General features: G+C 47.1%; 1 protein-coding gene and 1 long non-coding RNA gene across 5 annotated transcripts in view; one reads left to right on the top strand and one right to left on the bottom strand.

The window, feature by feature from the left end:
* Positions 1-14,917, bottom strand: part of LOC128333605 (uncharacterized) — a 174,354-nt gene that overhangs the window by 58,264 nt on the left and 101,173 nt on the right. The window lies entirely within an intron of this gene.
* The window catches only part of KIRREL3 (kirre like nephrin family adhesion molecule 3), a 780,338-nt gene that overhangs the window by 674,861 nt on the left and 90,560 nt on the right, over positions 1-14,917 (top strand). For all 4 annotated transcript variants that reach the window (XM_053269220.1, XM_053269217.1, XM_053269218.1 and 1 more), the window contains 2 exons: positions 9,366-9,514; positions 11,301-11,428. In XM_053269220.1, coding sequence (XP_053125195.1) covers positions 9,366-9,514; positions 11,301-11,428 — 277 coding nt within the window. The remainder of the gene's footprint in view (positions 1-9,365; positions 9,515-11,300; positions 11,429-14,917) is intronic.

Raw genomic sequence — 14,917 nt, 5'->3', positions numbered from 1 at the left:
ATTCTGAGGCCTTACACATTGCAGGCCCAGGACTCCAGTTCCAGGCTCCCCCATGTTCTTCCGAGACTTGCAGAGGCATAAAGGAAGCAGGACTAATTTCTCAGGCATGGACTTGTAGGGAAGAAGGTCATCTCTTCTAAGGAATGGAGGGAGTCCTCAGATTCAGAGAATATGGGCAATAGTGTAACTTCTGGGTGTGGTGGAGACAGTGGCTCTAAAGAGGACTGGGGTCCACTCCAGTGCCTCATCCCCCAAGATCTCCTCATGTACCTCTGACAAGGGTGGCTGCAGGTCAGGTTCATGACAGGAAGGGTCTTTCCTAGCCCTATCTGGAGATGCCAGAGACTGAACCAGGCAGGGACCTTCTGCAAGCAAACCACGTGCTTCCTCTCACTGAATTACCCCAAAGGTGTGCTTTCCCATACCTGTGTATGATGCACATCAATACATGCAAAAAGAAGAGGAGCTGGTCTTGTGGTAGCAAACATGGATTGCCTACTTTGCTAAGCAGGGACCACCCTGAGTTGCATTTGAATGGGAGACTACATGTGAGCACTATTCCCTTTAGGGGACGGGGCTGCTCTGGGAAAAACGTCTGCATGCAGAAGTTTTCACGTTTCCTCCCTGGCATCTTCAGATTGGGCTGAGAGAGATTCCTTCCAGCAAGCTGCTGGAGAAGCTGCTGCCAGTCTTTGCAGACCAGAGTTGCTCAACTTTGGCCCTTTTGCAGATGTTGGCCTACAACTCCCATAATCCCTGGCTATTGGCCAATGTGGCTGGGGATTATGGGAGTTGTAGTTCAAAAACAGCTGGGGGGGCCGCTAAGTTGAGCAGCCCTGGTTCAGACAATATTATTGAGCTAGATGGACGAATGGTCTGGCTCGGTATGAAGCAGCTTCCTATGGTCCTATATTGCTAAGGGGGACTCTTAAAGATGCACTTGAAACAACTTATTAAGGCCCAAGACATTTCAAGTTAGAGGATTCTTCTTCAAAGGATAACTACACCAGAGCTGTAGCTATAGAAAGAAGGAGAGGGGGACTGGCCCTCAGTGATATTCCAGGCCTCTTGCCTGAATGTTCAGCTTTCATTTTAAAAAATTAAGTCTTTCGTCCCTCTTATTGGCAGAAATGCCAGGAAATGTTTGAAGACAGTACTCTATGTATTTGTTCAGTAAGAAATAAACACACATCCTTCTGTGTTCTTGCCAGTGAGTGCAAAGGAATTGACAATCCCTTTGGCACCTATTTAAAAAAATATAACATTAAATTTAATTTTATTAATATTTAATAACCATGCAGAGTACAATAAAATAACTCAACAGATCATGTGTATTTAAGTTCTGGCTGTTCTGCATTGATCTTTCTCTCCTCTTGGTGTACCCTTAAGACGCTGTCCTCAGACCTGAACTAAACTAGTTTGTGCAAGGGTTAGGGTTAGCTAAGGCAGCTTTTCATGCCATACGTCCAGCTTTTTGCAGGATCTCTGACTGTGTGGGCGAACCTATGTGGGTACAATCTGTACATGTGTAGGGTCTGTACATATGGTCAATTGAAGATGCATAGGTTGGGATCACGGCCATTGGACATGATTCGGACCTCCCCAGCCCTGTAAACACATCTTTCCCATGTTACATGGTTAAAATGTGAGTCATCCCAGGGGTTTTGGTTCTGTTTGTTTGGACTCAGTCTCAGCTAGTGCTGTGGAGAAGTTTGGGAATGCTGACTTCAAATACTGTCCTTGGGGGAGGCAAGAATGGGACTCCCCAAGCTGGGCAATGTCGTGGGGGTGGAAATTTCTCGGAGTCTGCTTACTCTCTGGCTTTCCGTTTGCACTAAGGCCAGCAATGGGGTCCTCCAAGGGGGACTTATCCAGGCTTGGTCTGGACCTAGCAGGAAGATGAGGGCAGGAGCATGAAAGTCAGTGGACTACCAAGTGTGAATTACCAAGTGTGCATTCTTAGAAGACATTGATCCTTACAAGCAGGAAGCTGCCTTGTACCATGTCAGGCCATTGGTCCACCCAGTTCAGTACTGTGCACACTGACTGATGGTGGGTCTCCAAGGTTCCAGGCAGGAGTCCTTCCCAGCCCTACCTGTGGGTTGACTCTGGAGCCTTCTGCATGCAAGCAAATGTTCTGCCATTGAGCTATGACAGATGGACATAGGAAGCTGCCTTGTACAGAGTCAGACCCTTGATCCTTCTAGCTCAGTACTGCCTACACTGACTGGCAGCAGCTCTCCAAGGTTTCAGGCAGGAGTCTTTCCCAGTCTACCTGGAGATGCTGCCAGGGCCTGAATCCGGGATGCTCTGCCACTGAGCTATGGCCCCATCCCCTTAGCGCCCAGCACTGGCATTTCTGAGGTATGCCACATGAGCTCGTTGACACCCTCTTAAGAACGTAAGAACACAAGAACAGCCCCTGCTGGATCAGGCCCAAAGCCCATCTAGTTGAGCATCCTGTTTTGCACAGTGGCCCACCAGGTGCTGCTGGAAGCCACAGGCAGGAGTTGAGGGCATGCCCTCTCTCCTGCTGTTACTCCCCTGCTACTGGTAACTCTTGAGAATGAGCACCTTGGTATTTGCTGTCCCGTTACCAGCAGGCTGGGAGGATCACTGTGTCTTCCCCACCGTCTGGTAGCAACTCTAATCGCAACCTGTTTTCCACACGGAGCAAGAGAGGGAAGCTGCTGCTTGTGCCTCGTAAAAGACTCGCCTTTAACTTAATCACCCAAAATGGGACTTTCTGCACAATTAGGTGCTCAGCCCCTGAAGCTTTCTGTAATCACGCTGATAGGAACTAATTAACTTTGGCTTTTCATTTCATGGATTCAAGCTTCTCATTTACTTTTCCCATCCATGGGTTTAAGGGAAGGTGAAGAGCAGCAGGGGAAGCATTTTGTGAACAGTTGAGCCGAGTCAAAGGGCAGGAGGGACCAGTGATGGAGGCAAAGGGTGAAAAATCCTCTCCTCTCGCCATGGTCCCAAGCCAGATATCCCTCTCCCTCCCCCACCCTTTCTCTCTCTTTCATACACTCACATACACTATTGGCATTAGAAGAACAAAACAGACATGTCCCCATCACACCATAGACCTCACACCAAAGACCAGGGCTGCCCAACTCCGGCCTTCCAGCTTGTTGGACTACAACTCCCATCATCCTGACTATTGGCCACTGGGGCTGGGGGTGATGGAGGTTGTAGTCCCACGGCGACTGGAGGGCCAAGGTTGTGCAGCCCTGCCATAGACATATTATCTAGTCCGGCCATGAACTGTCTGCCCTTTGGAGAAGTGAGATAATCATTTGGTCTGCTTTACAGCTTTATTGTAAAGGTGAGCAGGACGAGGTATATGAAGCTTTTTAAGCACACAAAGTACAGAAAGTGTGCCGTCAAGTCGATTTCAACTCCTGGTACCCACAGAGCCCTGTGGTTTTCTTTGGTAAGATACAGGAGGGGTTTACCATTGCCTCCTCCCGTTCAATATGAGATGATGCCTTTCAGCATCTTCCTGTATCGTTGCTGTCCGATATAGTACCAGCAGGGATTCAAACCGACAACCTTCTGCTTGTTAGTCAAGCATTTCCCCACTGCGCCACTTAAGGTGGTTGCACACAGGGAGAAAAAAAATGCTCTAAACGCTGAAGTATTACTCATAAGATTACAAATTGTGCATGTTTTCGCAAGGATGGGGATGGCTGTGTTTGGAGCACAGAGCTTGCCTCCTTCACAAGCGTGCCGAATGAGAGGCTGGAAATAAAAGCAAAGTCACTGGTTTAATAGGGGAGAGAGCTGATTTACTTCCATACACCCCCCAATCACCCAGCAGGGGGGAAGCCGAAATGGCTAGTCAGCATCTGTTGGAGGCGTGAAGATAAATGAGTGAAGAAAGGAGATAAATGCATACAAATTGAGCTCACATCTGTACTGTTAATACATCTTTTTCCAAAAGTGCATGTCATCAGTTGGAGTGAGAAGCCCCGCTGATCACATGCACACACCCCTCTTCAGACTGGGGCTGGGTTTGTAATCACAGATGCTGCAGTACTCCTCAAGATTTCCCTCCCTCTCCCCACCACCAGTGAAGCGCACCCTCCACATGCTTTTAAAATAGGGTTGGAAATTGTGTTGGCTGAAGATGAAGATTGTGTTGGCGAAATTGCACCCACTGTCATAGGAACATAGGAAGCTGCCTTATACCAAGTCAGACCACTGGTCCATCTAGCTCAGTACCATTTACAATGGCAGGCAGTAACTTTCCAAGCTTACAGGCAGGAGTTGCTCACGGCTCAACCCGGAGGTGCCGGGCTGTGAACCTGGGATCTTCTGGATGCAAGTTTTCTCCCGACTCGGGGAAGGAGATATCTTCCCCATGCGGGATCTTTCTTCTGTGGCAGGAAGAAACAATTTGTCTCATGCTATCCTAGTCTGTACTTGGGTAATTGCATTTCTAATTATGACCAGCAGTGATATTTATGCTTAGCTTCACTTGCTGCTGTGTTGTTGTTTTTTAAATTATGAAAAGAAGTTTCTTTCTTGATAGATTCCCCTTCTGTGAATGTATCACTAATTTCCCACCTGGCTGCCCAGCCTGGGAACATCACCTTCAGTGCTATCCAGGACAGCAGGAACAGAGATCTCCTGTGGCATATTGTGTTGGTTGGGGAGCAGGGGAAAGGCGGTGCATGCTGTCTTAATCCGCTTCCTTTGGGGGTTCACCTTGGAGTCCGCAGGACAAAAGTCACCCAGAGAGAGCAATTTGGAGAGAGCACCAGAGGATTCCTGGATTTTGCTGGGGTCTCGCACGCTGCCCCAGTGGTGTTTTTGTTCCCCTTGATCTCATCCCGCATGCTCTGTCAGGTTCTCCCTCTCCAGCTCCGACATCCCCAGTGTGGCAAGAAGCCAGATGGTGCCCCATTAGGTCACATTTGCTGATTGTTTGGTAAACAGCAGTTTAATTCAAGTGCTGAGTTGACAGCCTGTCCTCAAAGACAGTTTTTGCATTGCAGTGCTTCAAGTGCCAGCTTGACTTTCCAGTACAATGTTGTTATTTCCAACTGCCTTAAAGGGATGAAGTTCCCTTTGATTAAAAGGAGAGAGAGAGAGAGGCTCTGGGGAATTCAACTGGGTGTTTGATGTTGACAGCCTGAGTTCATGAACTGGCAAGCCTTGGACTGTGTTTTTGCAGCCATTTTGAGCCTGGCCTGTGGGACGCCTTGCTTCTTCCCCAGCCTGTAACTCCAGCTTTTCCATGGAACCTGCCATGGCTGAGAGCATCATTTCTGTTTGTTCTACACTGGGAGCTTCTTTAAAGTAAGTGTGTGTGTGTGTGTGTGTGTGTGTGTGTGTGTGTGTGTGTGTGTTGGGGGTTGGGAGAGACAGAATTTAAACTAGGAGCCTTCTGGTCTGTGCACTGGTGAGCCACTTGAGGCTGTGGAGTAGAGAATGAAGACACAGTGGAGCCCCTCCACCACCACCAATGGCTCAGCATGGCTCAGCTCACCCCTAGACACTCCACGATGCAAATATGGTGAATTCTTATATGTCACTTTTCAACAAAAGTTCCCAAAGTGGTCTACACAGATAGAAATAAAGTGGCTCCCTGTCCCCAAAAGGCTCACCATCTAAAACAACAACAACATAAAATAGACACCAGCAACAGCCACTGTAGGGATGTTGTGCTGGGGATGGATAGGGCCCAGTTGCTCTGCCCAGGAGTGTAACTATAATAGGGCAAGAGGAGACAAGTGTCTGGGGGCCCCACTGCCTTGGGGCCCCCCCACAGAGGCAATTCACATGACTGACTCCTCCAGCTGCGCACCCTCCTGGGCTTTGTTCAGTTGTATTCATCCTCCAAAATTGATGTGGGTGTTAAGACCTGGAGCTACGATTTCTTTACTCCATGAGCTGAGCTTCGGGGGGGGGGGGGCATTTTAAAATCTTGTCTCTGGGCCCACTCCAGCCTTGCTATGCCCCTGGCTCTGCCCCTGCTAAAGAAAGAGAATGACCACTTTCAAAAGGTGCCTCTTTACTCAGCAGGGGACTAGCTCCATTGGCTCTTCATGACTTGGCTTGGTTTGGGGAAGGCAGAACTGAAGTGTTTGCACATTGAATGGGTTTTAGGGCTTGCGCTGAAATTTCAAAACAGCAAAATGTAGAAGAGATTCAGAAATTCCAAGGAGAAGCATCTGACAAATTTTCAGGGGGAAGCCAAACAAGTTTCCCTTTTCAAGGAAAGCAAATCTTCTTAGGGTTTTTCTGCAGATCCCGTTTCCCTGTACCTATAGGAATTTGGAGAAAGGAATGGAAGAGGCAACTTTCTTTAAAAAGAGGGGCAATTTCCAATAAGCAACCAGCAGTTATCAGTCTGGTTTTATGAATATCAGTATGCTTCCAGTTTCCATTGAATGGTGCAAACAATACCATCCCTGTCCATGTGGTTAGAAAGGGAATGTGCTGAGAGCATGCCCATCAGGACATCCTGCACAGACGTTCTGACACCATCCTGGCACATCCCTTTATTGGCAGGAGGTGCAGTGGTTCATCCAAATGACACCTCTAAACACACTACAAATACTTATTTTAAAAAGTGGAGGAGGAGAGCTGGTCTCATGGTCGTGAGCATGAACGGTCTCCTTTGCTAAGTAGTATCTGCCCTGTTTTGCATTTGAATGGGAGACTACCTGTGTGAGCACTGTAAGATATTCCCCTTAGGGGAATATAGTCTTGACTCAGTATAAGGCAGCTTCCTATGTGCCTAAGAATTGGGAGTACATGTAGAGGGGACATTTGGATTTATCATGTCCACAATTATCATGTAAGTTAAGTTACGAGATGTAAGTTTTGGGCAGTATAAAAATATGTTGAATGAATGAATGAATGAATGTCCAAGGGACATGCTGGGAGAACATGGGTGGTAATGGTATCATATGATTGATTTGATTGATTGGTTAAGTGCCATCAAGTCAGTGTTGACTCTTAGAGACCTCGTAGATAGATTCTCTCCAGGATGATCTGTCTTCAACTTGGCCTTTAAGGTCTCTCAGTGGTGCATTCATGGCTGTTGTAACTGAGTCCATACACCTTGCTCCTGAACCAGCCCAATATCTACACAATAGCTCCAAATATACCTTGAGGGAAAGCTGTTGTCCAATCACAATAAATTATGCTTCCCTTCTCTAACACAAACTATGCATTCCTTTTGCTATATAAACAATATGTTTAGCTGTTGATGTGGTGTGGTGGCTTTTGTGTCTATCTGGCAATTTTCATACAAAGAATCTTATTATCATAATCTATCATCTTTCCAAAAGTTTGGAAGAGATTGGTGTTCTAAACTTTTGAAAATAAATGTGTATGTCTGTGGAGGGAAAATCTGGTGAAAAGAATCTATGGACTCTTGACTTGGGCCTTTCATCTCTAAGATTTCATTTAAGGATTTTTCCCAGCTTCCCTACCTGGTCTTGTGGTAGCAAGCATGAATTGTCCCCTTTGCAAAGTAGACTGCCTCCTGGTTGCATTTGAATGGGAGACTACATGTGAGCACTGTAAGATATTCCCCTCAGGGGATGGAGCCGCTCTGGGAAGAGCATAAAGGTTCCAAGTTCCCTCCCTGGCGGCATCCCCAAGATAGGGCTGAGAGAAATTCCTGCCTCCAGCCTTGGTGAAGCCGTTGCCAGTCTGTGTAGACAATACTGAGCTAAATGGACCAATGGTCTGACTCAGTATATGGCAGCTTCCTATGTCCCAATGTTCCTAACCCTTTTAACATAGGGTTCTGGAGAATTGTACCTGGCAGCTTCTGTGCACAAATCATATGCATCATGACTAAGCTGACTAAGCTACAGCTCTCCCTTGTTTCATTTGAAATATGTGTTTTGAAAAGTCAAAACCCTGCAAACTGCCCCCCTCCCGCCCACATACATACTTCTTAAATGACAACAGTTGGTGACTGCCTGCTACGTTACCAGAAACAAGATGTTGTATAACCAGATTAAGGGAAAGGCAATCAAAGGAGGGGGCCTTGTTCAGTTAGCAGAGATGGATGGACTTTCTAGGATGGCTTAGTCAAAATCCGCATTACAGATGGTCTCAACCCCAGGAGATAGCTTAGCAACATCTTCTACCACTGATACATTCCAATTCCACGCTGTCTACGGATTCAGCCATCTGCAGTCAAGAAAAGGTATCTATCATGGCAAAATATCCTCAGAGGAGAATTTCAGAGGGGTTGACCCAGAGGTATTGTAGAACTGCAATTGGTTTTGAGTAGCATATATGCCCAGTGCACATTAAATGCATGGATGCATTGGCCATCTTTGGGGAAAGGCCTGCTCATTTTCATTTTAAGTATGATTCTTCCTTTTCTTCTGGCCTGAATCTGCTGCCCGTCAGTTTAATTGCATAACCCTACCTTGTAGTGAAGAAAAACCATGCATCAGGACCAATGCATCATAGGAAGCCACCTTATACCAAGTCAGACCCTTGGTCAATCTAGCTCAATATTGTCTTCACTGACTGGCAGCAGCATTCCAAGGTTACATGCAGGTGTCTCTCCCAGCCCTACCTGGAGATGCCAGAAAGTGAACCTGGGACCTTCTGCATGCAAAGCAGATCCTCTTCCACTGAGCTATGGCCCCATCCCCGAAGGGGAATGTCTTACAGCACTCATATGTAGCCACCTATCCAAATACAAACCAAGGCTGACCCTGTTTAGCAAAGGAGACAATTCACACTTTCCATCAAAGACCAACTCTCCTCGCCAATTTATGCTGTAGCAGCTACTCACAACAATGCCATTACATTCATACAGCTTCTTGTGGTAAGTAACATATGTGCAGCGAGTCAGCGACTCACCACATTGATCCAGAAATTTCATTCATATATCTGCAAAAAAAAAAAGAGTGGGGAGGGGAACCAGAAGGAGGTGGGTGCATTGGTGCTATGGATAAAATTGCTGGATCAACCTCCACACAGTGGTATTTTATACCAGTGCTGCATTACAGCTAACTCAAGGGCATCAGGTCTCAATGGTGTCCCAAATCAGCATTTGATTCTTAGGTCCTGAGCTTTGTTTATTTGCACCATCCTGACATGCAAGACTGTCATCGGGATGAGCATCAGTTGCACAATTGCCCAGGGTCCTCAGAAGGGCCCATTGCTGATCCCTGAGTCCACCTCTGCACTCATAGCCTTCATGTGGTGGAGGGCATTCCTGTGGATTAGCACAGCCTTCATTGCTGTGGAGGGCAATTTCCCAAGAAACCTAGAGTCTGCCCTGTGTATATATCATGAATGCAAGTTCTTTTTTGTGTGAGAGCACCATTTTAACACAGCCCTGTCATTCTGTCTGTTGTTTCCTGCAGGTGGGCCAAAAAGGGACATGTTTTAAAGGAAGCATCCGGTGACTCTTACGAAACCATTGTCGACCACACCTACTTTTTTGAACCAATCTCCTGTGAGGTGACCAATGCTTTGGGCAGTACCAACATCAGCAGGACCGTCGATGTTTACTGTGAGTACAGCTCAGCTGCAGAACCATCAACTGGCCAATGGGTTTTGAAGCATTAGGTTGGCTCCTTTTTAGTCCGATAACTGGGTTGTACATAGATTATAGGCGTGGTATTTCTGAAGGCTTCTTGGAGGACCTGGGCATCACAAGAGTATGGCCAGTTTCATCCATGATGAAGAAAGGGAGCCAAAGAGAGATCAGAAATATTGTTGAATAATTGTCCTACTAGTTTTGCTTAAGGCCACCTAATGGCACAGCGGGGAAATGACTTGACTAGCAAGCCAGAGGTTGCCGGTTCAAATCCCCGCTGGTTGAAACACCTATATCAGCAGCAATATAGGAAGATGCTGAAAGGCATCATCTCATACTGTGTGGGAGATGGCAATGGTAAACCCCTCCTGTATTCCACCAAAGACAACCACAGGGCTCTCTGGTCGCCAGGAGTCAACACCGACTCAACAGCACACTTTATCTTTAGTTTTGTTTAATGTTAAACTGGGAGAGATAGAGATAGATAAGCTTCTTGTTCTTAAGTTAGAATAGTGGTAAGCATCCCTTGGAACATAGGAGGTACATAAGTAGCCTCCTGTTACTTAGCAAGGTGTTGTCTAGCAAGTCTTCTCAATACTCAGTCTACTGAGCCATGGCGTGAAGAAGCACTGCAGAGACAAGCATTTCATTGGTGGTGCAAGCATTTAAACAGGCTTTCCTGTTCCTGTCCAGACATGCCATAAACCCTTCAGAGCCGGTGCCACATGCAGCACGCATATGAAGGTTGGCTTCATGAGTTAGAATAACCCAACCATGAAGACCTAGAACAAGAAGCTCTTTCACAACTCCACAGAGCAACCTGCAGTTCTGGAGCTATATATGCCCCAACCTTTGTGTCTGAACCATATGCTCTTTTCTGAAGCTTATTCGTGCTTATGAAAGACATAAACTATGGGTTAAGCATCACGTTTCCATTTCTTCCTCATGTCCCAGCAGGCCCCTGATAACTGAGCAAAGAGGCACTTTTTAAAAGTGGTGATTCTCTTTATTTAGCAAGGGGAGAGCAGCTGGCCTTATCCAGCCCCAGCACAGCATCCTTCCAGTGGCTTTTGCTGGTATCTACATTATTTAGATTGTGAGCCCTTTGAGGTAAAGTAAAGTGTGCTGCCGAGTCGGTGTCGCGCCCTGTGGTTGTCTTTGGTAGAATACAGGAGGGGTTTACCATTGCCACCTCCAGTATGAGATGATGCCTTTCAGCATCTTCCTATATTGCTGCTGCCTGATAGAGGTGATTCCCATAGTCTGGGGAACATAGCAGCGGGGATTGGAACCAGCAACCTCTGGCTTGGTAGTCAAGCCATTTCCCCACTGTGACAGTAGGTGGCTGCCCTTTGGGGACAGGGAGCCTATCTATCTATCTATCTAATCTATGTAAACCGCTTTGGGAACTTTTGTTGAAAAGTGGTATATACATACTCTCCATATTGTATTGTATTGTATCGTATCTGTATCCGAAAGCACCATAACCAGCAGAGAGTGATTCTTCCCAGAATGCAGCCACTGCAGGATCATGTCTTGAGCTCAGATTCCTGAAACCAGCACACTCCTACTGGGAAGGTTGCCTGTTTGAGACCCAGAGTCAGCATTTATTACTTCAGCAATAGCAAGACCAAATTCAAGCATGAGGACTCCACCCTCGATGCTCCGACTGTGCAGGATCCCACTTGCTATGAGTAATAATTTGCTCAGTGACGTATCCAGCAGACACCTTTTCTGTGATGGTCTCATTTTCTTGCAGTTGGGCCGCGCATGATGTCAGAACCACAGTCCCTCCTGGTCGACCTTGGATCGGATGCTGTATTTAACTGCGCATGGATCGGAAACCCATCTCTGACCATCGTCTGGATGAAGCGGGGCTCTGGCGTGGTAAGGATGCTGGGCAGCTGTGCTTGATTGGGTGGAGATCTGAAAGTTTAAGAGTTGGATTTTGGCAATTCCAGGACTCTCTGGCACACAGGATGATATCCAACTTGCATGCATTACCTAAAGTACCTTGGCAAGTGATTGCAATATGCACTGTGGATCTAAATATACAACCAGGCTTTGTAATCCCTCCCATTAGGCTCTTAAAGAGTGAAATGGCTACACTTCATCTACATTGCATGACCGTAATTTTGCAATCTATGATGTTCTCTATTTAAATCTCATCTGAACATTGAACCCAGGTGGCTTTTGGTGAGCTATGATCTCATCCCCAGCCCCTCTTACCTGCTGCCTCCAGTATGCAATATGGGTATGATAGCAGCTTCCCTACAGGGTGATTGTAAGGAATGCAGACATAATGAAGCTATTCCCATGATCAGAAGAAAGCGGGCGAAGGGAGCCGAGCCTGCTTTCCACTGACCGTTGGAACCACCGGGCTCACAGCCAAGCCCGGTGGTTCCAAGGTGGCTAGCCCCCTAATCCCCCATCTCCTTAAACGAGGTTAAAAGAGCAAATGCTCCATTAACCTCATTTTTTTGCTCATGGGCACGTGGTGACACACGAGTAGACCCCCGACCTGGAGGCTGCAGCCAGCCTCCCGGCCTCAGGGGTCTCTCCAGAATGCGTGTAGGGCATCCTGGAACTTCCGGGGGCCAGGCGGCCCTCAATCACCCGCAACCCCCACCAGCTCCGTGACGGAGCCGATAGTCATGTTGGCGGCTGATCCAGCCACCCGGGGCTCGGAGGCTGCTCGTGGCTAAGCCCGCTCTCCCCACACAAACCCTCCTGGCGCTTTACACAAGTCATGTGAAGTGCCTCTGAGTATTATTCCAAAGGGGTAACTGTGTTAATCTGTTGAAGGGGGAAACAACCAATAGTTCTGCAATAGCTTGAGGCAGAATGAGGTGGTAGAGTTGGCCATACCACTTCAGATTGTAGTGGGGAGGTACCATTTTTGAACATTTCCCTGTGTTAAAGTCTCCCTGCTAATAGAAAATCAGAATATCTAGAAAAGGATGGGGATACAGTTTTGATCAACATATTTGCTATTTGTTTTTAAATTTGTTCTTAAAAAAATGAATTGCAGAGAAGCATTGAGATCTGGAACCCCCCACTTTTGGTCCAAAGTGGTCTATTCCATTATTCTGCTCTAGCTGTCTGCTCCTCATTCCCATCTCTTTCTCCTGCATGAATGTGTCAGATCTACTTTGTTCTGGCACGAGATTTTGCAGGACGGAACTCACTTTATTAGATGCATGAAGATATGTATTTGGGCCCAGGCAGAAGGGTGCTGGTGGTGCTGGAAAGAAATGTTGCTAAGTGAGGCCAGGAAGCCAAGCAATGCAAAAGACACCTGTGTCCCAACACTGCTAAAGTTCTTTGGGCACTTAAGAAAAGAGGAAAGGGCAGGTGAATAAATACTGAATAGCCGTCAAGTAGAAGCCATCATGGGAACACAGAAAGCTGCCTTATACCGAGTGAGATGAGCCTCTCTTTGGTCCATCTTGCTCAGTATTGGCTCCACTGACTGGTAGTGGCTCTCTGAGGTTTCAGGCTCAGGGGTCTCTCTCAGCCCTACCTGGAGATGCTGCCAGGGATTGAAGCTGGGACCTTCTGCATGCAAAGCAGATGCTCTCTCACTGAGCTATGGCCTCATAGGAACATAGGAAGCTGCCATATACTGAGTCAGACCATTGGTCTATCTAGCTCAGTATTGTCTTCACAGATGGGTAGTGGCTTCTCCAAGGTTGCAGGCAGGACTGTCACTCAGCCCTATCTTGGAAAAGCCGGGGAGGGAACTTGAAACCTTCTGCTCTTCCCAGAGCCCCCAAGGAGAATATCTTACAATGGTCACACTTCCAGTCTCCCATTCATATGCCACCAGGGCAGACCCTGCTTAGCTAAGGTGACAAGTCATGTTTGCTACTACAAGACCAGCTCTCCTCTCATTCATCCAGCAGCCTTGTGGATTTCCACATAGGACTAATCCTTCGCTCTCAAGCTAAGTGAGCAAAAAGGCAGCTTTTGAAAGTGGTGATTTTCTTTATTGAGCAGGGGGAGAGCAACTGGCCTTATCCAGCCCCAGCACAGCATCCCTCCAGTGGCTGTTGCTGCTGTCTTGCTTATGAGTCTTTTTAGAATGTGAGCCTTTTAGGGACAGGGATCCAGATTTGTTTGTTCTCTCTGTCTCTCTGTCTGTCTGTCTGTCTGTCTCTCTCCTCCCCCCACCCACTGCTTTGAGAACTTTTGTTGGAAAGCAGTATATAAATATTAGTATGAGTGCTAGTAGCAAGTAGCCACAGGATCAAATATCAGTGCTTGTTTGGAGTTCAGGGAATGCAGAGGGAGGGCGGCATATTTGAATGCTCCTCCAGATCAAAACTCCCTGTTTGGAGAAAAGCTACCATGCCAGGGAGATGGGCTTCTGGACTCACTTTTTACCCAGCTTTTTATGTGCATGAAGCTTTAAAAAAAAATTAATATGAGGCAGAATTAAAACCTATATTCCCCCAGCTGCGGTCTGAAGTGGCAAAATCTAGCAAGAGCTTAATCATGTCGTCCTTCAGCGTGGATAGCTTGGCCTTAATTGCAGAGACTGAACGTGCTGTTTCTACTTTTCCAGTTATCACAGTTTAGATATAAAGGCCAAGAATGAGAGGCGTTGTCGGGGGGAAAGTGCTTGGCTGTATCTTAGCAAACTTGTTGTGCACTGCTGTGTCCAACCAGACGCTTGGAGAACCCCGCGGCGGTGTTTGTATTTCCCGATCCATCCGTCAAGGCATAGATCAGCAGAGAGGCTCCCCAGCTGCAAAACAATGTTTCTCTCCAGGTCTAAGAACATAAGAACAGCCCTGCTGGGTCAGGCCCAAGGCCTTTCTAATCCAGCCTCCTGTTTCACACAGCGGCTCACCAGATGCCTCTGAGGAGCCCACAGGTAAGAGCGGAGGGCATGCCCTTTCTCCTGCTGTTGCTCCCCTGCAACTGGTGCTACAATGACGATGACTATGTATATACCACTCTTCAACCAAAGTTCTCAAAGCAGTTTACATAGAAAAATAAACAATATATAAATAAGATGGCTTCCTGTCCCCAAAGGACTCACAATCTAAAAAAGAAACATAACAGAGAGATACCAGCAACAGCCACTGGGGGGATGTTGTGCTGGGATTGGATAGGGCCAGTTGCTCCCCACCTGCTAAATATAAGACAATCGCCACTTTAAAAGGTGTCTCTTTTGCTCAGTAAGCGGGGGTGCTTGGAGGCTTCTTGCCTTCTGATGCTGGAGGCACCCTTGGAGGACTCCTGCCCCCTGCAGTTCTTTCATGGGTTTCTCATCTTTCTTTAGACTCAGCTGTTTACATCTCCCAAATAAGCAGGAGGTAGGTCAGCTGTGGTTACCCCTGCTTGTTTATTCCTTAGCTTCTGCCTTCC

The sequence above is a fragment of the Hemicordylus capensis genome, chromosome 8 (genome assembly GCF_027244095.1).
Source record: "Hemicordylus capensis ecotype Gifberg chromosome 8, rHemCap1.1.pri, whole genome shotgun sequence".
Lineage (NCBI taxonomy): Eukaryota > Metazoa > Chordata > Lepidosauria > Squamata > Cordylidae > Hemicordylus > Hemicordylus capensis.
Note: the sequence above shows the minus strand (reverse complement) of the source record. Positions and strands in the feature narration are given on the sequence as shown.